Source organism: Notechis scutatus, chromosome 1, assembly GCF_049901735.1.
Source record: "Notechis scutatus isolate UNSWTSFEM ecotype Mainland chromosome 1, rNotScu1.2, whole genome shotgun sequence".
Taxonomy (NCBI): Eukaryota; Metazoa; Chordata; class Lepidosauria; order Squamata; family Elapidae; genus Notechis; species Notechis scutatus.
In genome coordinates, this window is record NC_142009.1 from 258,853,182 (window position 1) to 258,879,625 (window position 26,444).

At 33.9% G+C, this 26,444-nt stretch overlaps 1 protein-coding gene across 14 annotated transcripts in view; it reads left to right on the top strand.

Moving 5' to 3' along the window:
• The window catches only part of ANO1 (anoctamin 1), a 147,313-nt gene that overhangs the window by 56,984 nt on the left and 63,885 nt on the right, over positions 1 to 26,444 (top strand). For all 14 annotated transcript variants that reach the window (XM_087951137.1, XM_087951139.1, XM_087951136.1 and 11 more), the window contains 5 exons: positions 9,340 to 9,518; positions 13,423 to 13,749; positions 21,849 to 21,947; positions 24,184 to 24,335; positions 25,545 to 25,599. In XM_087951137.1, coding sequence (XP_087807263.1) covers positions 9,340 to 9,518; positions 13,423 to 13,749; positions 21,849 to 21,947; positions 24,184 to 24,335; positions 25,545 to 25,599 — 812 coding nt within the window. The remainder of the gene's footprint in view (positions 1 to 9,339; positions 9,519 to 13,422; positions 13,750 to 21,848; positions 21,948 to 24,183; positions 24,336 to 25,544; positions 25,600 to 26,444) is intronic.

Here is a 26,444-nt window from a genome sequence, read left to right on the forward strand (position 1 = left end):
TTAAGAATAAGCAGGCCTATCAACAGAGGAAAATCACTGACAGGCCTTAAATATGTCCTATGTACAAGTGATGTCTTTTTGCAAACAAGTCTGTCACATTTGTTCCCTAATAACTTTTGACAAGAGGCAGGCCTTATTACAGTTTTCCTGGTAGTTTATCTTAAGGAGATTGTTTAATTTCTTTTTATGGTTACTTTATCATTTTTTAAGCAAAGAAAAATTTGCATTTGTGGGTAAAGTTGCATTTAAATGATGCAAGTTGCTGGTTACATTAGAAAAGTAAGGACAAAGAGGACATCTGGATTTCATATATATAAGTCCAGAGTTTATGTGTTCACTGCCATTGAAATGAAGCAATCTACTCTGCCTGCCATAGCTATTCGTCCCAATTGTATATCCTGGATTGTTTATTGTTCTCTCATATGTGTTTCTATTTGTTTGTTGGAAGGTACAAAAAATACACATTTACTTTGATGCTTTTAATGAACATTTTTTCATCCATCTTTTAAATTCAGAATTCTCTTCAGATTTTATAACAGGCCTACATTCCCATACTCAGTTTAGTGCAGACTTCCAGATGTTTAGAATTATAATTTTTAGACTACCTGCCAATACAGTTGATGGCTATTCTGGCATGGATTTCTAGAGAGATGCAAATTGTGAAAGACTATTCAATGAAAATGGAACATTTCAGGGATCACAACTTTATATAAGAAGTTAATTAGAGCAACTAGCATGAGCTATATAATGTGAATTAGAAAAAGGAAATTGGAAAAGGCATATGATGGACAAAATAGGAAGACACATATTCTCTCAAGGAAAAGTTTAGAGCCTAATATTTTAGGCCAATGGATACAATTGGAATTTTGGAGATTGTGTGGGTCATTGTTGCTGGGAACATCAAGAGAAGGATTTTTATTGTAGATGAGTTGGTGCAAAGGGCACCCAGTTCAGACCATGGTAGATAACCTGATACTTTTATGTCTCCCCAGTTTCAGATGCATTTGTTGAGACAGAAAAATGTGTATCTGTGTGTCTGTGTATACTGCACTGCAACTCTTGAGACTCATTGTTGAAATGGGCAACTATATAAATTGAATGAATAAACTTCTATAATCCTTAAATGTTAATTTTGTTATTTGGACAGGTATGTTCAAATCTGATGGACATCAGGTTGGCAACCTTCAATTTAGATATTAGCATATTGGTGAAGAACTGAAGCAAAATCTTTGGAAGTCTAAACAAATAACATGCATAGGAATAACTTAATAGGAAACAGCAATTATTCTGCATCATCTGTTTTTATTCCCTGATGTTTAAATTGAAGGTGCATCATAGTCTAAGCATCAAAGTATTTCCAAGCATATGCATGAAGAAATCTTATAATCTCTTACCTGCTTCAGGGAGAAAGCCTGGGGTTAAAGGGTCTAGTTATTTATTTCTAGAGTTTAGAGGCCACCTTACTAAAAAGCAGTTTTCTTTAAAAGCAAAGAACAATAAAAATTATGGAACACATCGTATTTGTCCAGAAGGGAAAACCATACATAACAATAAAAACAATCCACAGGAGCTCAACATCTACCATACCCAAAGCCTGGAGGACAGCAAGGTTTTCAAACATTTTTGAAACATCATTATGGTGGGTGTTCTATAAATCTCTGAGGAAATATTATTCTACTTCCAACTTAATTTAATATCTCTTGTTTCTTCAGAGCATACTTAAAAATATTTGCAAATACTTATAAATAATGTATTATTAATACATTTGTACATGCAGTTTATATTCAATAGACAATATGATTGGCTTTCTATCAGCTTTCTGCAGCCAAGCTGATTGAGGAGAGCTATTCTAATCTCTATTTTATCTCTCTAATCTCTAATTTCTATGTCTTATCCACATACTGTCTTAATGAGGAGGACATTTATAAAATGATTACCACTACAGAGATCATATATCTTTGCTATTTTACTTTCACATGCTTGCTTATGACTTCCTACTTTTAATTATATAAAAAAATTAAGATATTCAATCATGAATTATAATCTGAAAGTGACTATTGTTGCTGAGTGATCTCTAAGAAGGATGCTATGCCAACTGTCATCATATAATATTAGTAAATATAATCCCTGTGTTATGACTCACAGTAGTAATTTCTTGCTGCTGTTCTCGCTACCTAGTGAGCTACACTTATTGAAGTTGTGAAACAAAAGCTAAAGTTGTCCTTCGCAGTTTCCAGGGCTGCCCTGCAGGCCAGATCTAAACACCCCAGGGCCCAGATCCGGCCTGCGGGTCTTGAGTTTGATACCTCTGCTCTAGCTTGTAGGCTTAATCAGGCTCACCAGGTTAGCCATCTTTTCTTCAGGGCCTCATCAAAATTCTTTCTCTTTCTCGTCAATCATATACTTTGTTCTACTGAAACATTTGTGAGAACCAATTCCTATCAGAAAAATTGAATGACAATGGAATTACTTTGTTCAGAGAAAGAATAATGTCTCTTCATTTTGTCATGTACAGATGATGACAAAAGGATTTTTGCTGAGGGTAAAATAACCCTTCTTTTAAGGCCTACTTTCTGAGTAATGTGACTCAGGCTCTTTCAATAAGCATAGGAAGGATCACTTCAATATCACTTGAAACTAAGATTACCAAACAGAGGCTGTCCTACTTTGATCATGTTATGCAAGCTGACTCATTCGAAAAGTCATTCATGCTGAGAGTGATCAGCGGAAAAAAGGGGCCACTTTTGTACCTATTGTCTAGACACTATAAAGAAAGACACCAGGATGACCATGGCAGAGAATCATGGAGAGTGCTGATCCATTGAGTGGCCATGGGTTGGATATGACTGAATGGCTGACAACAATGAGGAAGGATCAGCCAATAGCAATTTTAGTTGGTTTTGATGGAACAAGCACATATGCAGTCCAAACTACACTATTTATTTTACAATATTTGTGATATTTATGGAACATAAAGTAAGTTAGAAAAGGGGAAGTAGAGATATTAAAATGATGGATTTAGTGTTCACGGATTGACCAAATACTTGTCTAACAAAAATTTCCTGTGTGGTTCCAGAAATTCACTTAATCTTACAATGTTTCACTATATAATTATTGAATGAAAGGTTTATAGTTTACTTACTTGCATCTACTCTTTGTACAATTTTACCAATTAAGAATACTAAAGAATGTTAAGAATCTATATACAGTATGTGTGTGTTTGTGTGTGTGCATTTGTAACAGACAACTACTGGTCATTATCTCTTTGGCACTGCTGTATTCTAAAGTAACACATTATTATCAAAATTTGATTGAGAAAACAAAATGATTAATCTAGAAGTTTTAGAAAGACATTTTATACATAAAATAATTGTGTTTAATTGTGAATTAAGTAACATGTCCAATTTAAAAAGTTACTGTAATATTGAAATTAACATTTAATTTATTCAAAATACAATACAATATTCTCCAAACAGATCACAATTCTTGTTAATTCCAGTCAGTTTAACTGTAATTCTGGAATAAGCTCAGGTACAAAGAATTTACTGGTAAGATTTCTTTAAGTCTTCAGTAGTAGATCTTTCTACATACATAGTGAAGCAACAATGAAAACACTTCTTAGTTATCATAATGTCTGAACTTTCAGTACACATGGTCTTATTATCTTCTCTTCAAGTATCTCTAGGATAGCAGTCAAGCAATCCAATTATATGTTCTTATTCCCAAATGAGTTTATTCTCAAAAATTCCATAATTTTCTTAATAACTTCTTCCTGCATAGGTATTTTTTCATTTTTCCAATTCTTAGCAAATACAATTCTAATCGCTGTTAAAACATTTACAATCAAATATTTCAGTTCTTTGTTGTATATTTCCGGTATAATTCCCAATAAAAATATCTCTGGTTTCAAGTCCATGTGTTGTTTTATCGTTTTTTCCAACCATGTGTGGATTTTAGTTCAATATCTTTTTGCATCCAAGTATGTCCACCACACATGGTAATATGAACCAGGTATCTGATGACATTTCCAACATTTATCCGATTTGTTCTTAAACATTCTCGCAATTCTCGTCAGGGGTAGATGCCACCTGTAAAACATCTTATACAATTTTTTTAATGCAGTTGATATTGTCATTTTATAATTTTGAGACCACAATTTTTGCCATTTCTCTAAATCAATCCCATATCCAGAATTTTCCCCCCAAGAAATCATCATTTCTTTAACTTGTTCTTCCTCCAATTTAAATTCTAATAAAGGTCCATAATTTTTTTTAATTACCTTTTCATCAGTATCCATCAAAATTTTATCTAAATCAGTCAATTTATCATAGACACCTTCTGTTTTAAAATCTTTATCAAATCTAGATTGTATTTGCAAATATGAAAACCAATTCATTTTTACACCTTGTTCAAAAACACTTCTTAATTATCATAATGTCTGAACTTTCAGTACACATGGTCTTATTATCTTCTCTTCAAGTATCTCTAGGATAGCAGTCAAGCAATCCAATTATACGTTCTTAATCCCAAATGAGTTTATTCTCAAAAATTTGTATATGCAGCTTTTTGGAGTTGATTCTGAAAGGATTTGGTTGGGATGATACTTTATTTGAGTTAACCCACATAATCTTGTTATGATTAAAATTTCTTCATATTAATACAAATATAATTTATTCCAACCAAATGCAATACCAAGGTGGAGGTTATATATGTTCCCCTGGCCATTATTTCTGTGTTGTATTTAAGATAAATAACTAAATATGCACCTGGATCATGATTCATCATGTTGTTTGCATGTTCATTGGAATTAGGGACAACCGTAGACCTCCAATTTAACCCAATAATAATGCACCAATATTACACCAGATAAAGTTCGGAAGCAAGTATGTGCAAGCATAGCTGTCTCTTTACATCTTTCCAACAGGGGTCACAGGTCAGCTTTTACATTTGTTTTATGGAACCAATCCAGAAAGCATTTGTAATTGATTCTCTTCTGTTGCTGATAGGAGAGGGGGAGGAAGGGACAGAGGGAGAGCTGTCACTGTCAGAAATACCTCCTGGAAATAAGGAGAACCTTTCTGACAGTGAGAACAATCAATCAATGGAGCACCTTGCACTTGGAAGTTGTGGGAGCGCCATCACTTGAGACTTTCAAGAAGAGATTGGACTGCCATTTGTCAGAAATGGTGTAGGGTCTCCTGCTTGGGCGGGGGGGTTGGACTAGACTGACCTACAAGGTGCCTTCCAACTCTGATTATCCGTTATCTGTTATCTATTACTTTCAAGCCAAAGTATAATAGATCTAGAAGAAGAAATGGTTTGGTTTCTCTGCCGGAGGGTGAACTTGCTTTGGTTCACAGTTTAGTTTCAGAGTTATCTAAACAAATTACCAGTAGGGAAAATTTGTATATTTTATTATCAGTTTGTTTAAATATAGATTGTTCTGGTGTAAAATAATTGTGGATACAAATTATGGGTTAATAGCTTCCTGCACAAATTACGTACCTATGAAACTGCAAATTATTCAGTTAATTTGTTTTATGTATTCATATTATATTAAAAGTATGAACTCAAGGAAACAAGTTGATTACTTCTGCAGATCTGGTGTCATGCCCCTGGTGGAGACTGACTCTGAGGAAGAAGAGGAACAGCCGACAGGGAGTGGAAGTATGGCTCCGGAGGTTGTGGAGGAGGCTGGGGAAGGGCAGAGGTCGGCTGAGCAGTCAGAGGAGGACTCAGGCCCATCCCCTATCCATCCTAGGGCATGCAGGGAGGAGAGGATAAGAGAGAGACATGGTCTCCTTGGGAGGAGAGGGCCTTGATCCTCTTCATGGGCTGCAGGTGTGAAAACTGAATAAGAGTTTGGACCTGCGTACTGGCAAATGCTGGAAACAAATCATGTAAATATCTGAGTTGAAACTGTAATTCCTCTCTGAGTTTGGCGTCTTTCCCAGTGTGTGTTATCTGTGGACATCCTCCAGCCCTTATCTTGCCTGGTTTATGTTGCTTTTTTCCTTCTTCGTGTAACTGTGTGGGAGTTTTTGTCTTCCGTCAAAGATATTCCGAGCTTGGAACCAAACTTCACCTGTTTTCTGTGACTGTGTTTGTTTTGTATCCCACCCTGGGTCATCACACCTGGGAATATTTAGAATAAAGGTTCTTCTCTTTCAAGAATTCCACAAACATCCTCCTTATAAAATTGTATAAATCTCCTGCATTTAATTAATCAGGCTAGTTCATAAGAAGGAACATTTCTTGAGCTATTTTGGCCATAAGCCACTCAGTTCTTTAAAAATTCACACTACAGTCTTAAATTGGGCCTGGGGAAAAAAGGGAGCGAGAAAGCCAATGCAATTGGCAGAGCACTGACTTAATATCATAATATGGGTTAGACCAGCTCCAGTTAATAATATTACAATTCTATTTTAGACTATCTGAAGTTTCAAAAACTTCCAAAATAGCCCCACATATAACTCATGGCAGAAATCCAGCCAAGAGGTCAGTAGAGCACAGAGAACTGATGTCAGGCTATCCCTGCCCCGAAAGTTTTGCAACTAGCCTCAGTATCCAACTTTTAGGAGGTTGGTCCTATCTGCTTTTTCAAAGTGGGGTTTGATACAGCACACAGAGATTTACCCTTTCCAGTTAGAAGGGAAAAAAAACTTATTCTTGACCCGATCGTCTCAATTTTATTAATTGTTGAGCCATTACTATCAAGCTTCGCAAGATCTCTGAGATAGTTGGGAACAGCTCAACACAGCTGACTGTGTTTTATGTAATATTTTGCTCAAGCAATATTTTTTTCCAGAATTTTAAAACTATAATGTGCTGATTCAAAAATAGACATCAGCTCCAGTTACAGTCGCAATTTTAAAAAAGTTTCAATTAGTGTTCTAGTCATATATTTTTATTTGTGGCAGATTGGATTCATAGATTGTCATGAATTTTTTTGATGCTGTATCAATTCAACAGGTGTTAGAATGAAGATTCTGCAACCCACTGTTGCAGAGCATTCTATCATGTGCCTACAAGAAGGTCCCAAATATAGTTCCTCATAGCATATCATAAAGGAAAGTTTTTATTTATTTATTTTTGTCAATTGCTTACAAGATAATAGGTATAAGTAAAAACATAGTTATGAATACATGTAAGAAAAATAAAAAATATAAGAAACAATAGGACAGGGACGGTAGGCACATTGGTGCGCTTATGCACGCCCCCTACAGACCTCTTAGGAAAGGGGTGAGGTCAATAGTAGACAGTCTAAGGTTAAAGTTTTTAGGGTTTGGAGAAGAAATCACAGAGTCAGGTAGAGTATTCCAGACATTGACCACTCTGTTGCTGAAGTCGTATTTCCTGCAATAAAGTTTGGTGCGATTAACCTTCAGTTTGTATCTATTGTTTGCTCTAGTGTTGCTATGGTTGAAGCTGAAGTATTCATTGACAGGTAGGACATTGCAATGTATGATTTTATATACTATAGTTAGACCGGACCGAAGGCGGCATAGTTCTAGGTTTTCTAGGTTTAGAATTTCGAGTCTGGTGGCATAAGGTATTCTGCAACGAGTAGAGGAGTGGAGAACTCTTCTTGTGAAATATTTCTGAACTTTCTCAACTGTGTTAATATCAGATCCGTAATGTGGGTTCCAGACTGATGAGCTGTATTTGAGTATTGGTCTAGCAAATGTTTTGTATGCTCTAGTTAGTAGAGTGATATTACCGGAGAAAAAGTTACGCAGGATTAGGTTTACAACTCTTAATGCCTTTTTGGCTATGTAGTTACAGTGGGCTCTAGCACTTAGATCATTAGAGATGAGTACTCCAAGATCCTTGACAGAGTTTGGTTCATCAACAAGGTCTTGACTATTCAGCCTTGTATTTTATTTTCTGATTATTATTTTTTGCCAATATGTAGGACAGAGCATTTATTTGTTGAGATTTGAAGTTGCCATTTGTTTGGCCATTCTGATACAGAGTCAATGTGCTGCCAGTAGTTGCATGATAGTTTGCCTGGCAGTGATCCAAACATTGTACTTCATGGGGAAAAATAATTTGAGAAGCAAGTTATGCATGTCTAATCTTCTCTGGATCTTTTAAAATACCATCTTCATTAGACCATTAGATCATTCTTAATGTAAGATTCAGGATTATAGATTACTTGAGGTGTGAAGAGCTTTGAATCACCCTGTTACCCTCATATAGTCAGAGGTGGTATTTAGCAGGTTCTGTAGAACCCATAGTGGGAATTTTGAGTAGTTCGGAGAACTTGCAAATACCACCTCCGACTGGCTCCACCCCCATCTATTCTCTACCTCCCGAGTCCCAGCTGATCAGCTGGGTCTTCTTTTGTTGCTGTGCACTGGAGAACGGAGCTGAAAGCAAGTTAGTGGGGTGGGGAGGGAATGGGATTTTACAGTATCCTACCCGTGGAGTGGAGTGGAATGGAGATTTTACAATATCCTTCCCATGCCATGCCCACCAAGCATGCCCATGCCCGCCAAGCCACACCCACCAAGCCAAGCCCACCAAGCCAGGCCCACAGAACTGTTAGTTTAAAAAAAATGGAATCCCACCACTGCATATAGTGACTAAAGGAGTGATGGCAATCTCAAAAAAAATTCACAATAGAGGTATTGTTTTAGTGTAACATACTGACAACTGAGAAAAATGAGCTGTATTATAATGCATCCCTATTACACTTTTGTAGGTTAAACCATATCATAAATAAGTACATATCATATTTTTATGATTTCCCATTCATTATGTTTGTTCTGCTTTACATCTTACATTGTTAACACTTGTAACAGAAGGGGCTCAGGTGTATACACTGGCAGATTGTCATTGTTTCAAATTTCATAATTCTTTACAATTGACAGAATTGACTCAATTCGTGTTCTGACTATAACATTATTGATACGGTATGGCTGTGTAGGTAAGTAAGCATGCAGCATATTCCGTGTGGGTCTCTGTTTTGTTCTGCTTATATGCTACTATTATTTGTTTGTGTGTTGAGGACAATGAATTTGTAATGGCTGTTTGTGAAACAATTAATTAGACATTCAATTCATTCAGCTGCTACTGCAGTCTAAAGAGTCTGGCAGCATCTATATTGTGACACAGAATCTTTTCTACCGTGCTGATTAGCTGAGCCAATGCCAAGAAGGAACCTGGGCAAAGCATACAAGTGTTCAGAGTAGAGCCGGGGAGCATAAGGGAGAGAAGATAGGGGAGGTCCTTTCAGAAAACAAAAGATAGGGGGAGAGGCAGACCTGGACATGTTCCAGCTGGAAAAGAGATGTCATGAAAAGCTCTAAGCTAAGCTGTTTCTCTTTTCTTTAGACCCTGACGGTTCATTTCATGGGGTGGAGTTTCTCCCAGAAAATTTCAGAGATGCTTCTAATGAAACAACAATGAGGATGAATGAGAAATACTCCACATTACCTGCTGAGGAGAAGGGAATCCATATCATCAACATCAGAGCTATTGAAGACATCGGCTATGTTCGCACGGAAAGTACGGTGAGTAGAAGAGCCGCTTGCTCAGCTGGTCTGTGTGTTCTGGAGCTACTTAGGTAATGCAGCTTAATTTCCCTAGTGCCGTGCAATTTCGTGGCTGATGTTGTACAGCTCACAGTATTCTCTTCCTTCCAAAGGCAGGGCTTTGGTGTTAGTGGCATAGCTTTTTGGTCATTTATAAAAAATAAGAATGAAAAGTTTCTCTTTGGAACAGCATCATTCTGAAGAACCGTTTGGGGAAAAAGACAGGCATCTCTGTGTGTGTGTGTTTACAATTGTTCTGTGTATACACACATATAAACACATACATATGCATAAACATAAAATATGTAGGTAAGTATTTTGCATCTAAATTGCATTACAGAAATAATATAGTTTCTGATTTTTTCCCTGATCTCAGTTGTATCTTTTAAGTACCCACTTTGTATAACTTTTCAAAGTAAGGCTAATCTTATTGATTTTTTAATATTTACATTAATGCAATCCTCAAAAATATGTGACTATTTATCAAAATTAAATTGTTAGTCGTATTTAACCTACACACATGCAAAGGGAAGTCTAATTTGAATTTTTAAATTAAGCTATGTTGCTTTAAAGATTGAGAATATCAAAGGCAATAATTTTTATTGGCACATATATTTTGTGATAGTAATGGTGGTAAGTTATGAACCTGTGAACTTCTGCTTATTTTGCAACTTATGATTAGAAACAAAGTGACAATCTTAATGTAATCATGAGCCAATTCTGTATATATAATCAATTTTCAAAGTTCCTTGTTTAAAAATCAAATTTTAACATATCAAATAGAATGGCAAAGCTTTCAAGAAATAGCAATTAAAGTATTGGAGCAATAAAAAAGCTGGAGAAAGGAGTGCCATGTAGTCCTAGAAAAAAAACGGAGACATAAATCAAACAAATACAAATAAAAGAATGAAGTTAATAGGCTTAGAAATCCATATATGCAGGGAAGACAAAGTTATAACAGTACAAATGGCATGGTTAAAAAACCTTGCTATTAAATAGGATAAGGTCTTGTGATTGGGTAAACTAATATAATTAAGAATAAAAAAGATAATAGGTTAAGCAAATTTGAACACAATGTTTTATTTCTTGATAGAACATCTAAATATCCCATTAAGAGAAGAACTTAGAAGAACTATGACTTGCAAAGTCATAGAACTTGAATTGCCTTTCAGAATGGTAGAGAGAAAATATTTGTACCCTTTCCATTAATAATTACTTATCAGTTGGTGAATTTACATGGCATTTGGCAAGAATAACTGAATGCACATGCATTCAGGCTTTATATGTTCTTTTTAAGGACAAAGGTTTTGTTTCAAAACTAACTTTGGGGTTTCCAATAAAATTTTGAAATCAGTGTAACAACAACATAATGTAATAATCTGGAAAAAATATTTTTAGAGGCACATGTTGCAATTAGGTTGTATAATTGCACCCTTCCATGTCTCTCTCTCATGATGCAAACATTAAAGGGGAAAAAATATATTCCTGTATCTACAAGATTTGGTCAGAATGGGTGGTATATGTAAGCATTGGAAATTGTGAATGCCATGGTAATTTATAATTAACAGTGTGGGGAACAGCTCTTTGAAAGGATTACACGAATGATTCATTGAGCCAAATATGGAAGTAACATTTTTCTATTGATTCAAAGTATTTGGAAGTCCAAATTGTACTGTGGTACGCTAGTTAGGGACATAAAAAAGTTATTAAAAACTAATCAGTATACTCCAATTGTGGCTGGAGTACAATGTTTGTTAGATTTGATATTGTTATACCCCTAGACAATTCTTACAAGCAATAGGGAATTGGATGAAACAATGTAGCTGAAAAAGAACCAACTTGCATTCAATAAAATCTTGTGCCCTTATTTAATTTTTTATAAATTGCAAAACTATGAACTGAACACAAGTTTGATTTAATACTTTGAAAGAGTATTAGATGACTTGAAACAACCATGATTTTCCAGTGGAGAAATCTGCCTGGGTTTCTTACTGCCATAAATAAATAAGAAAACATGACATGAAAGCAATACAAAAACATGTAACAAAAAGCTAATTAAACATTGTCAGTGATAATGAATGGAAAAGTAAATTGTGTTTATGTGGTGTGTGTGTGTGTGTGTGTGTGTGTGTGTGTATGGAGAGAGAGAGAAGGAGGGAGAGAGGGAGAGGCAGGCACACACCCTGAATAAAAAGATTAAAAATCTTTAAAACTGTTCTATATGATCCCTACAGTACAAAAACAGAAGAAATAAATAGCAAAGAAACAAAGTTGAAATCTATAATAGATCACCAAAAAAATTTAATTGTCTATATGCAGTCTTCCATCGTGAATCAGCATAATCTTAAAAACCCAACTAATTCTATTACTCCAGATTTTAAAGGCATTTTAGTCACTTTAGCTAAAATTTATATACTAAAACTTACTATAGTTCTTAAACAAAAACACTTCACAGACTCAAAAGGCCAGGGTATCTTTGTCAAAAAGTATAAAAAAAAAGATGGATTAAACTTTTTTCCCTTAAAAAGGAAGCATCTGTTTTTTATGCCTCAGTCCAATTTATAGAAAGTGGTCTCTGGAGAAAGACCACACATGCAAACTTGGAAGCATTGATGGTTTTCTTTTTTCTTACAGTCTAATAAAGTAATGATTTGAAATACTTTGTTTAATTAAGGATAAGTAGGTTTATAAGTGGCATTCCCAATCTGAAACATCAGCATGAGTTTTCACTGCCCAAAGTAACTCAATCTTTTTTAGTCATATGGTGATTCTAAGGTATCAAATTTTCCTAATGTAGTGAGTTGCGAAAGTCTTTACAGGTGCATCTATTTATGTAGAACTTGATACTTCAGCATTTTGAAAGCTATCTTCTGTTTAGAAGTTCTATCATGTGACCTACATTTTAGTTTGAGAGTTTGAGGGGATAAAATAACAATCCTAAGTGTCATAATTGTTTTAGGGATTGTAAATCAGATGCACATCGTGCTGTACATCTCTGAGTAAACTTAGTTTATCCACATTAAATGTGCCCATACATTACACTAAGCCATGGCTTCCTTAATCATGATCTACAAAAAAGCAACAAATACTTTTAATGGAAGATAAATTGGGATTTCATAACCCTTACATTTTTCTACTCAGAAACCTATTTTTAAAGAGCACGTATCTTTTGAAAAATGCAAACTTTAATTGCAATACTACTTCTAGTTATCACGAAACTGCAGGGGGTAGGATGACAGTTGTATTTCCATTTTAATTTTCCATGAGAAAGAATCACGAATAAAGCAAAAAATTGAACCTTGGTCCCTTACTGGCCGAAGTCCATGGATCTTTTTGGCTGAGCTGTATGACCAGCTGGTTTCTTTCAGTCTCTATTAAAACTGATCTCTTTTCCAGATGATGAAGAAAAGTGACAAGTATTTGGATGCAATATTAATGTATTTGTCAGTAGTAAAAAGACAAATATTCTTTGTAGAGTAAAGCATGTGATCTCAACACATGTTTAAGACACTATTAAACAAAAAACCCAAAGCTCTTAACACGATCTGTATCTCTAGTTGAAAATCAGCTAATGATTTTCAGGATGCAGTATCTTGAGATCTTAACATACAGAGATTTCACAAAGCCAGTTTACTGTGCAAAACAAATGAGTGAAGTCATCTGTTACCTCAGATGGCTTATTATTTGTTTGTTCTTTATTTACCATTTCAGGTCCCTGACCCATCAACAAAGTTAAATGTTAAAGAGCAGTGTTTTGTAAATTTACAGTCTGGCAAGATTGTAATTGGTGATTTTTGCTGTGTCCGAAAATAACTATTTAATCCTTAAGTATTTTCATGTCTAATGCCAACGTTTATTTTAATCTCTTTTATTTCATTTACAGCTATTAAATTCATTCTCACAAGATCCAGATGCCAACTGCAAATATGGACTTTTTTTTAGAGATGGCAAAAGAAAAGTGGATTATATTCTCGTTTACCACTACAAGAAATCTTCATTTAGTAGGACACTCACTCGGCGAATCCATTTCAATGATTTGGGACCTCGGAGCGTTAAGCAAGATAAACCACTTCCTGGAAAAGGAGGGCAGCTTAGCATGGATGAAAGTGCACCTCACATAGATTATCATGAAGATGACAAGAGATTCCGTAGAGAAGAATATGAAAGCAACCTTATGCAGACTGGCCTTGAGTTGGAAAGAGATGAAGATGTAATTACTCTTTTTTCTTTTCTTTTACTGTGCGTACAAAAATTATTAGTATATTGATTGATTGCTGAAAAGTTCATGAGAATCTCAAAGCTTTCATAGGTTCCCGTGCAATTAAGCATATTTTTTTCTAACATACTTGGAAACTAGTCTTTAATATATTTTTTTCATGTGGCCTTCAGCATCCATATTTTATATTTACCAAGGTACAGGGCTTATTTTTGGGATATGTCTTATTTACAGGGAAACACAGTATATAATGGATTTCCTCTTAAAACTGATTACACAAAAATGCAAATTGAACACCACTGTATATTATTAGAGCCATTATATTTAACAAACCTGTATAAGGGCATATGGCTTTCATTTCAAATAATCACATCTCAAGTGATCATTTTATAAAATGAGAAACTGATTAGTTACCTTAAGCTTTTTCAAGTCTTCTATCAAAATATAATGGAATAATATATACTGTCCAGCTATTGAATGTTATTAGCATTCAGCCAACAATGGACCAGGTAGGAGCCATTAGGTAACTGTGATTGATCTAGAAAAGGCTAAACAGGGCCAAGCTGGCTGAAGTTTGATGGGAAAATCCCAACAGAAGCAGGAAAAAGTTGTCAAATGGCATTTGACTATTTGTCAAAATATGTACATAGACTTGTCCATGTAGTTACCAGGAATTAGTCTCAATATCTTTTAGGACGCCTAGCATTGCAACATTTAGACATGCAAGTATTTAGAGTTTGAGTAAAGAACAATGAATTCATAAATTTTAAAGGTATCTCCTAACTCATCAAAGAAATTAGTCAAAATGTGGTATGTCCGTTAAAAGAAGAAAAAAGCTAAATAATGGTAATTAAGCTGTTTTTCTCAGAAATGGTAGGAATTTCTGGTGGTACAACTAAATCCATGTGTTATGGGAAAGAGATTAAATTATGAAATGAGGCATAATCTATTTATATCTGGGACAACTAATTTGGGCACTTGGGCAGATGGTGGTTATAATTTTTTTTTACCAAATATATAAATCAAATATAATGCTTCATAATGTTGAGGAGTACTGTACTGCTTTTCATTTGAAACCCATGTTAACTCCAATATATAAGAAGACAGAATCTAATCACTTTGTTCATTTACAATATTTTTATTCTCCCAATTATGATATGCATATCCCCACATTGTACAATATTAACATTTCTTATATAGAATTTAAAATGCAATGTATGATCTAAAGCAATACAAAAAGATATCAAAACATATGCATACAAATGAATGTGGTTAGTTCACCACAATGTCATTGCCAAAATAAATAACAATGTTTTCGGCTTGCTTACAAAAAGAAGTGGAAGGAAGTAGAAACAATACATATGGTCCATATCCAGATGGGACAACAGTAGTGACAGTGCCTTGTGTATCATTCATGGTATGTAATACTATATACCTTTCATAATATATTTAATAAGCTTGGGAAAAGAAACAATACTAAATTTACTGAATGCAGATTCCCCTCATATTCAGGTTCTGCAACAGTTCACAGGGTTGTATTGGGTATAAAATATAAAAGGTTCTAAGTAGGCTATAAAAAGTTATTTTTTTAAATGTTTGTTATATTACATATTCTGAGTTCCAATTTTAAAGAGATAAGAACATAGGAAAGACACTTGTAGATCAAATCATAAGTCCAGGTAGTCTAATGTTTCATGGCCAACTAGATGCATTTGGAAAATTCATAAAGCTGGACTGGAGTATAGAGATCCCCATCATTTGTTAACCACCATTGCATATAGTAAACTGTCTACAATTCATAAGGTTAAAGAGCCTATCAATGTTAGTAGCCTATTCTTTCATCAACCTCTTCTGTCCTCTTTTAAAATGGCAGAAATTGGCTACCATTACAAATACTGGTAACCAATTCCACAGTTTGTGCTGTGGTATTTTCCTTTGTTGGTTCTGAAACTGCTTGTATTGATACCTTAAACTTCTAAAATTGTAATAATGAGGAAAGTTTCTTCTCTGCCTATTATCTATGGACATGAATGAATTTATATATAACTATCATGTTCTTACTTTCTTTTACCTTTTTTCTTTCTTTCTGTTGAATTGTGTCTAATTCACAGAGATTGCCTGGACAAATCCCTGTAGTTTTCTTGGCAAGGTTTTTCAGAAGTGGTTTCCCATTGCCTTCTCCCTAGGGCTGAAGAAAGTGACTGGACCAAGATCACTCAGTTGGCTTTGTGCCTAAGCCTGGACTAGAACTCACGGTCTCTTGGTTTCTAGCCTGGAACCATTATACCAACTGGCTCTTACTCAAAGCTAAGGAGGCTCGGTTAGTGTAGTCTTTCTTCATAGGAGGGCAGTTTAATTACATTCAGAAAAAAGGTATTTCTTCTGTTGGTCTGAATATATATCTCTGCATTAGTTTCCCTGGATAACTTTGAATTTGGGGACAAAGCCACAACTTACAGTGATATCATGATATAATATTTTAAGATAGGTACCCATTTCAATGGAACTACTATTCTATCTGTACAAAAAAATTAGTTCTGAAAGAATAACACAAATAAAGGGCAATATTGAAGGATTCTAATGTTGTATTCAGAAGAATTCACCTTAGCTCATAGTCGTTTCAGCCCATGTATGAATCTGTACAATAGAGAGATAAATAGGTGGGAGAATATGCTTTTCTTCAAGGGGCAGGGTTCCAAAATAAACAAGTAGAGAGATTCCCACGGAAGTATATTTTGACTTGACAGTATTATTTCCCAAAGGGATGTGTCCCTCTCTGCCAGTGGCCTTTTGCAAGGATAGTCACGCAAGGGTGAAGATGAGTAACTAAAAAACAAGAGTCATATTGACTAAAATAAGACCAAGGCCTAGGGTTTTGTAGAAATATTCCAGTACACTCTAATCCCAGTAGAATGCCTGAAGAAATACACACTTTTACAAGTTGTCTCTGAAAATCTGCCTAATCTTGCCAAATTCGTTTCCTTTCCTTTAGGACTTCAACTAATTTAGATTACTATAAATTCTTTCTTATAATAAACTATTATACTATTCCTATAGGATTTCCCTATTTTATACAAGCCTTGATATCCAATACAACTAGTCCACTCATGTGGCCATATGTATACTGTGATAATGCCCTGTCAAAAGTTTGGGGTGTGTGGGAGAGGGAGGGAGGGAGAGAGAGAGACAGAGAGACATTCCATCATTGATAGAAATGCCTTTACATTAAATAAAAGTTTTTGTCATTTCATGACAAAAGCTGTGTCTTTGAGAGCTGTGTTACTAACAAACGTTCAAACACATATTGATTAAGTCCTATGTTCTTAAGCTTACTCAAACCATATCCCCAACTTATTGATTTTGATCATATGATCTGGCCTTATATGGAAGATATAAAATGAACCTCATTGTTTTGTTCTGTACATCATTGAATTAAATCTTATGGACTGAAAAGTAGTTTTAAACATGAAGAGCTCTAAGAATGATTTAAGTGTTACAGGTAAACAAATTAATTAAACACACTTTCTTTCAAATATAGTTTAAAAAACTGATGCTGTTGTAGATATAAATCTATCCTATGCAGGTTACTTGAGGGATGGTCTCACCCCATTGGGATTGATCTGTCCCACTCGTGCTAGTAGAAGAGGCATGCTATGGATCCTGTCAGCCCAATTATTCTGGCCGGTGGAGTTCAGGAGAGCCTACTCTGCTGTGGCTGCTGCCCCCTGGAACATCTCCCCCCCATCATGTAAGGTTGGCCCCAACCCTCTTATCCTTTCATAAGGACCTAAAAATGTAGCTCTGCCAATTGGCTTGCGGCCCCAATGGGGGAACAGCACAATAAGGTGGTTGATCGAATAACAACAGATCCCATCTCCTCCCACACTGCCCCCACTCTTCCCACATTTGATTTTAGTTTATTTATATTTTAATGTGTATGTATAGACATATTTTAATGACTGTAAGCCTTCCAGAGTTATGGTAAAATATGCACCTAATAAATGTTATAAATAAATATAAAATATAAATGACCCTAGAAGTATGACAAGAACTCCAAAGGCATTTAGAATCACATCTTAAATTCCACAAATTTAGAAAAAGGTTGTCCTACTGTGAGAATGAAGAAATGTAAGTTATATTTTCCAACCCAAACCAATAAGTGATTGGTTTGGTAACATACTGTATCTGTTCAACAGTGTAAGTTTTCACATATGAAAGATACTGATTGACATTTTGCTTCCTTTTAAACAACACATTAGCATCGCATTGTGTACAGGAATAGGGCAGACAATTTTAAACAAAAAGATTCATCTGTATTTATAATTGTGTAGTAACATTTTCCTATGTTTAAGGAAAACTGTGTTCAAAAGGATTAAAGACTTCATGTCGTTTTTAAAGATTATAGGAATTCCAAATCTCTGTGAAAAAGAAATATTGATACCACTATTGTAGCTTCTCTTTATTGATGGGAACCTTTTAGCAAATATTCTAAATTAAAAGCTGGGTTCCAAAATGGAATTAGGTTGTGACTAGAAATTGGTAGTACAATATAGCTGTTAAATAAAACATCTTGATTAATAATTGAGATATAAATGAAATAGTGCCAGGGTAATTAAAATAGAAAAACTAGGCATCTGTATTTCAATGGGAGTGACTCTAATTTACCTGACATCAGAATAATTATCATGCCAGACTTCCGATGTACTAAGGGAAAAGTGAATAGTAAAAATCTTTTAATTTTATATTGGGTGAAAGTTATATGAACCTTTGATTATTCAGTGTGATATATCTGTTTCAGAAAAAAAGCTGTATTTGGAACACAGTATTTTGCTAGCCTAATATGTCTGCTAGCTAAATTAAAACATCAATTAATCGATAATCAGTTATCTATTTTGGTCTAGCTGACTATAAGCAGCAAGACTTTCAAATACATGAGCAAGTTGTTGGTGTAGCTTAGAGATTCCCTCTACATTAGTTCAGATAACTTGCTCTTGAGCAGACAAAATCAAGCCTTCAGTTTCTTTTCTTGACTGTTTCAGTTGTCAGCCGTTGCTAGGGGTTATCTTAATTCACTTTCCCCTTAATCTTTTGTACAAATGGACCATGTAATATTTTTCCATGCCAGTATTCTCCTTGTATTTTCATAATATTTTGGTATTCATGTCTTGTTTCCTGCGCATTCAATGAGTTCCAATTTTTATCTTGCATCAATGCTCATTCTTGCCTGTTTTTTATGTAATTAGTGTAGTGCATGCTTTTCTTCTGCAAAAGTGTATTTGACTTGAAGTAAACCTTGCTTCCACTTTTGTAGGCAGCTGTAATGTGTCAATATCACTATGGGGATTTAATGTATAATGAATAGTGATCAGTTTTCTTGTTTTTCAGTTCAAACTATCTAGTTCAACTTGCAACTAGTTAATAATTCTAGCATTGTATCGTATGACAGTTGTGGCCTGGGTATTGGTAACTACATGTTGGTATTGGTAGCTTGTCTTGATGCCAGGTTTTTGTTTTTAATGTTTATGGTTTTAATAGTTTCAACATATGGTTTTTATGTTGTTTTAATTCTTGATTGGGAGCTGCCCAGAGTTTGGTATAAAATGGGCAGCTATATAAATGTTTAAATAAATACATTAATTAAAAGCTTTGAAGGTGTTTCCATCATTTAATTTTGTCTTTAGCAATGTTCTTATTTTTTGGATGTATCTTTTACTAATCACATTTTTAACTCGTGCATGCTTGATGTTATCCAACTGTAAATGGCCCAGATACTTGTAGTCTCCATCCTGATGGCTCCTGATGATTTAGCCATTCATTTAATTTATATTTGTATTTGTGATTTTACCTCTATTTATTGCTACTGCACATTTCTCTAGGCCAAATACCATTGTGCTAAAAAGTCTTATAATGTTCATTAATAACTGTATTTCAGTTTCTGCTTTTCCATAAAGTTTCAGATCATCTATGTAAAACAAATGTGAGATTTTATTAGCATTTTTGACCAATATTTGTTTTTCTCAAAATCAGTGAAAGTGGGATCATAGCAAATAAAAAGGGTGGTAATATGTCACCATAGAAGACATTCTCCTAATGTTGACAAGCCTGTCTTTTTCACTTCCAACCACCAATTCTGGCTTTCACTGTTCCATTACTTTTTCTATAAACATTCTAATTTTTTATTGATATCAGTTGTTTCCAAACATATGATGGCCCAACAGTATAACAATTAATCAATGAATCAAAACCTTTTTTATAATCAGTCCAGACCCTATGTAAATCACTCTCACAGCCCAGGAATGTGAAAAACCACTTTTGTAAAAACTTGTTAAGAAAAATGCAGAGATTTATCCAGGCAGTTACTAGGAGTCAAAACTTGACTTGAAGGCAATACTAATAATATTTAATAAATAAATAATTATAAGAATAGTTTAAAAAGAAATAACCTACTTCTTTGAATATAACATTAAGAGATTATTTATAAAGTTGCATTATTTTATAAATGCTTACATAGAAAGAATCTTCAGTGAATTCAGTGTAACGTATGAGCAGTCATCTTTAGTAATGTATTATGACTTTTTTTAGTTTTGGTGTATAATTGGAACTGCACAGTGTTAATTGTGTAGTTAACTACAATTTATATGAGTTAAATAAATAGTTTATTTGAAGGCATTTGATATACCAGTTGTACAACTGAATATATATTTCAATGTAAGTCCTACTGTATTCCATAGGACCTAATCCCAGGAAAAACTTAGAGCATTTAGAGTTCAGTACTATAATCCTTTAGTAACTTCTTGAGTATAAGTCTGAATCTATAAGATTGAATTAAGCCATTGAATTCAGTGAGACTGTCTTCCAAGTAAGCATGAATCAAATTATATGGTAAGACACTAATCAGCAACATGTAACATCAAAAACATAAACAAATGTCTGGTGATGTTCACAGGAAGATAAAATGGCATATGTGGCAAAATAATTTCTTGCAATTGTGTGGTTGGCTGTCACTGAAACCTTATTGCTGACCTTAATATTGGATAAAAGTAAAAGCTTGTTTCAAGGAAAGCATATATTAAATTAATTAAATTCTCCTCCATGAAGTAAGCTAATACCTTACATGTTTTTGAAGCTCTGCCATATTGAGATTGGCAGCTACTTATGTCTCTTGAGTAATGTATTTCTTGTAAGCAGGTGTTCAGAGCAGCAATATGAAAACAAGCTTTTATGCTTGTATAAACCAGCACAGCAATAATGGCAATTAAATCAAAGACAGAAGAGATCTTAGCTCTGGAACTTTTCTTCTTAGAACAGTGGTTCCCAACCTTTTTTTCGCCCTGCACCCCTAAAGAAATTTCACTCGAACCTCGCACCCCCTGAAATAAATAATAAATAAAAATGCCAACATATAGCCAATATCCTTTTATTTACCTGGACTTTTCTCGCACCCCCTGGGATATTGTCTCGCACCCCCAGGGGGTGCGAGCACCCCAGGTTGGGAACCCCTGTCTTAGAAGGGTTAACTTGCACAGACTTTGGAAAATTGTCTTAAAAAAGAAAATCTGGATGGCCCAGGAAATCCATTAGCACTAATACTTTGAATGATAAGAGGGTCTGATGTATCTGAAATAATTAATATTAAAACAATGATCTTGTCAATTAGACAAGGAATTTGAAGATATTAATTAGTTTGAAATTTCACAATTACAATGAGTGGGACCTCTGAAAAGGGTAAATGAGTAATAAATTGTAGCCAACTGTTTCTGGTGAATTGTCATATTGCCATGTTCAACTGATAGATTTAGGTCAATAACTTTTTATAGTAGCAGTATTTCATTTGAAAAGAGTACCATTTAATGTTAGTCTTGATTTCTAGAGCTTTATTTAAGGCATATTATTTAAACTGAGTTGTGTTTACTTCCACCAAAATGTTTTAACTGGTCTATATATCTTCCATCAGCCTTCTTTTATTTGCCCTATAATCATTATGTTCTCCTTTTAAAGAAGAAAAACTTGCAGGGCAATATAAATGAAATTGAACAAATGGCATTGTGTGTTTATTTGGTTTAAATGTTTATTTTTCTGTCTGTTTTTTAAAGACAAAAATTCATGGTCTTGGATTTATAAAAATTCATGCTCCTTGGAATGTTTTATGCCGCGAAGCAGAGTTTATGAAACTGAAGATGCCTACAAAAAAGGTTAGTTTTAATATTCTTTAACATCAGGAGGTCTAAACAATTAAATGACATGACATTAACTTCTTTTCATAGACTCTTCATAAATTAAAATTGTCTGCCTGTAAGAGAAGCAGAATATTTAACTAAAACTCTTGGTACAGTTTGTGACACAATTTATAGAGCAATGTATGAATTGTAATGCTGCAAGATATAAATGTTTATGCATGTTAATTGCACTGCACTGCAGAAATGTGTTCCTTAAAAGATATGTAGACATAGGTGGTGCCATTTTGTAGTTAATCTTATAAATATTTATCACATGTCTTTCTAAAAATCATGCATAAGAGAGGCTGCCTGTTTTGATTCAGTTACAGGTTTTTTTCTATTGCCATCAGCCACCCTACTCAGCCCATCCTAGAATACTAATTTCACTGATATTAACAATGTGCAACTAGAATTTTCTCTGACTATTAACCATATTGGATATGATTTATACTGTAGAATAATAGTCTAAAATATTTGGGAAATACAAGGTAGCCAAGAGTCTTCGACAATTAAATGAGTGTTATCTTTTTTTTTTTCTGATCTTACACCACAGATAAAAGCACTATTGCCTTCAACGTGCATATGTGTTGTCAAAAATGTTAAATTTTATGTCAGATGCTCAGCAAGACAATCTTTAGAATGGCAATTCATTGCTTGAGAAAAATCTCAAGAAAAAGAAATTTCTACATACTAAATGAAGTAGATTTTAAAAAATATGACCAAACTAAAGCAAACAAGGCCATTAGCTATTCTACAGACATAAATCTGTGTATGGCTTAACTTTGCTAAATTTCTTCTTTCCTAGACATAGTTTATGAGACTACAATTCTAAGGATCCTGTGAGAGGATAGGATGGATCATCATAGTAATAATAAATTTACTGAATTCATGACTAACGTATCATTATTTAAATCCCATTGATTTCAGTGAGTTTACTTAACTCTCTAGTTCAAACCTAATAGGTTTGGGGTTTAGTGTAATGAGTGAAACTGTCTATTACAGCTTTGTGTTACTTTAAATTTGGAAATATAATTAAAATAAATAACATGATAAATAGAACTTGATCATATACAGTTAGTTACAAAATTCAAGCCTAATGTTTAATTTTAGTTTTGCTTAAAATAAATTACTTTGTTCTCTAACGCTGTTTCTTCCTCCATTGGAGACATTTTCCTGTGAGTCTGGGTTACATCTGAGTCTGAGCAGTAGGCACAACAAACTGTTGTTTAAAACATTCTGGTCTGTGTCTCTACTGTGGAAATTTTAATGTAGGTCTATATAAACGAGATTATTTCTGTGTTTTCAGTCAAATACTTCTCTTGTTACAGAAAGTTTGAGAAGTTGAATTATTTTAATGGCTATATTATGGTGAAATTATGATTCTATACATAGACATGGATATGTGAATTACAAGCATAAAAGAATTAGTAGAATCTAGCTTTAATTTCTAATGAATATTTGAAGTACAATTCTAAAAGCCCATTGTCACCATGGAATATTATATGATTGAATATTAAGCTTTTGAAAGATGTGTCTGTACCTGTTCAGGGTGCAAAATTGAGAAATGGATCAATATTTAATGACATACTAAGTGCAGAATCCAGACTCTGCAGGGAAATATCTCTAATGGAAGAAGAGACAGCCTTATAGTACAAAGTAATTTATTTTAAGTAAAACTAAAATTAAACATTAGGCTTGAATTTTGTAACAGTATCTGATCAAGTTCTATTTAACATGTTATTTATTTTAATTATATTTCCAAATTTAAAGTAACCCGTCCATCATTTATAGAAAATCTGAATTAAGGAGATCAGAAGGAATTGAGTCTCCTTGGCCAGAAAAATGAAAGTAATATGATCCAAATTAGCAAGGACAAGGTGCTGGAAGTAGAATTTTGTATAATGTAATAGGGGATATATTATATACAAAAATTTGCTTTTCTTTTTTTCCTTTTTTTCTTTGCTTACTGAAAGTTTATATAATATGGAAATTATCATCTAATTTCTGTTATTGAAGCCCATTCTGTCATTATTAGAGCCATGATTGCATACAATTCATATTCCTATGGTCCTAGCTTTACTTGACCTTTCATTTCAACATTTGGACACCACTACCCATAATTTTAATTATCCTGAGTAAACGTTTTAATTTTTTTAAAGACATGATATGTTCTACAAATGATTTAAATGAAGATTTTTTTTTAAATCCTTAGGTGTATCAAATTCATCAACCTCATGGACTTTTGAAAAAGATCAATTCTGTAATCCAAAAAATAACAGAACCCATTCAACCTAAAGTGGCAGAACATAAGCATCAGACAGTGAAACGACTTTCCTATCCTTTCTCAAGGGAGAAGCAACACTTGTAAGCTAAAGTTCATTGGTTTTAGTTAATGTCATTTACAACAAACAGAATTGACCCCTGGGAATAGCACTAGGCTCAAATATGTGAATATTAATAGAAATGTGTAGGCTTGTGTTTGAATACAATTTGCACTAAATTTATCATTTTTTCCCCAAATAAACAGGATCTTGCCTAACTCATGGAAGATTTTTGTCATGATGAATTTCCTTAGGGACTTACAAAATAATCCTACACCCATGTGCAAGTTAAATCCCACTGAGTTCAAGCAATGCCCCCAAGTAAACAGATGTAGGATTCCAGTTTCAGGCTGTAGTTCTGTCCTGACTGATTGGGAAATAAGCCAACTGAATCCAATCAGGCTTACTTCTAAAGACATAAAAAAGCTTGATGCAACAAATAGTTGGATTCCCAAAGCTATGACTAATAAAAGAATGGTAGATGTCTTATGTGGCTACTTTTTCTTTATTAAAAATCCATTGGGATGTATGCCATACTTTCCCAAAAGTGGTTCAAGGGAGAAAGCATCTAAGCGGCATCACATTCTATGGCCAAGTCTGCCTTGTAATCTCTTTACCACAAGCAGAATACAATACAAATCATGAGAAAAGCAATCTGATAAAAGTTAATAAAAGTTGTATTACAAGGAAAAACAACATGCAGTGAATTAAAGTATATGAACTTCCACTGGGAGACTAGTGGGCTTCCTTGTGCAGATGTTGGGCATTATAAAAATTGACTGCTGGACTAGATGGATCAGTGATTTGATCCAGCAGGACATTTTTTATATTCTAATTTGGTCTCCATGTGACAGTATTCAGTTTAGCAATCATTACATGATATTTCTCAGTTGAATATGACTTTTAGTAATAGGAATGTAATTACAGGGTACCCCCTTATGATTCTACTGTACATTTTTTCTTGAAAAGCAATGTTTTGATATGATCATCAGCAGAGAGCCATTTCAGAATTGTAGGCTCAAGCCACAAGTCTATGAAAGCAGCAAGAGTAGTTGATATTGAACATAACATTCTACATGCAATGTGTTGGGTATATGTTAATAGCTGAAACTTTCGAACTCTTCTTCAAAAGAAGAGTAGCAACTTTCTGAAGACTTGTTGAAGTAAAGTTTTGACCAAATAATATGATTCTGTTGTATATTGCTTTACATTTTTTTTTAAAATTTTTTCTTTTCCTTCTCTACTATCACAGGTTTGACCTCTCTGATAAAGACTCCTTTTTTGATAGCAAAACTAGGAGTACCATAGTAAGTACCATAGTATTTATAAAATATTAGAGTAAGATAGTATTCCTCTTTAGCTGCTTTCATTATTTCTATATAATTCACTATATGAAAAATCTACATCAGAAGTGAATAATCTGACTCATGCATCTCTCCATATCTTAATTTTTAATGTGGTAGAAGAGGAAACTCATTAAATATGTGAGTATAGAGTAAAACTGTTTAATGTTAATTAAATGTAAATGAAATAAAATAAAATTGAGTTCTTGTCTCAGGCCGCTATTCTTTTGCATTATGATTCTCGATTCAGAAAATGTTCTGCATATCTATGTCAACGTAAAAATACATATTTTATTTTTTTAATCTTAAAAAAAGAAAAATAATCAATTCAAACATATATGATAATACAAAAAAACAAAACAAAATAATAATAATTACACAAAAATCCAAAACAAATATTTTTTTAGAAACCAGAAAAATGAAGAAAAGGTAATGGTGAATAATTGATTTTTAAAATGTCTTAAGACATTTTATTAATATATAAACATGCAATATATCACTGGGAAATGTTGCAAAACATGTTGATGTCATAAAGCAGGATAAATATCTAGGACTAAAGTATGCCTGAATGCGCATAGCTGCTCACGCAGGAAAGCTTTCTTTTCCACTTTTCCCATTGTAGGTGCCACCAAAGTCAGTTCTAGAGAATTGGGAAGACTTTGGGAATAAATTCTGAGGACATCTGAAGGAACTTCAAGATAGTAGGAAAGTGTCTACTAGTTCTGCTAATACAAATAATTCCCACAACTGAAAAACTTAGTTTTCTTCACAAAAAATCCTGTAACATAAGTGAAGGCTGCTCCAATTAA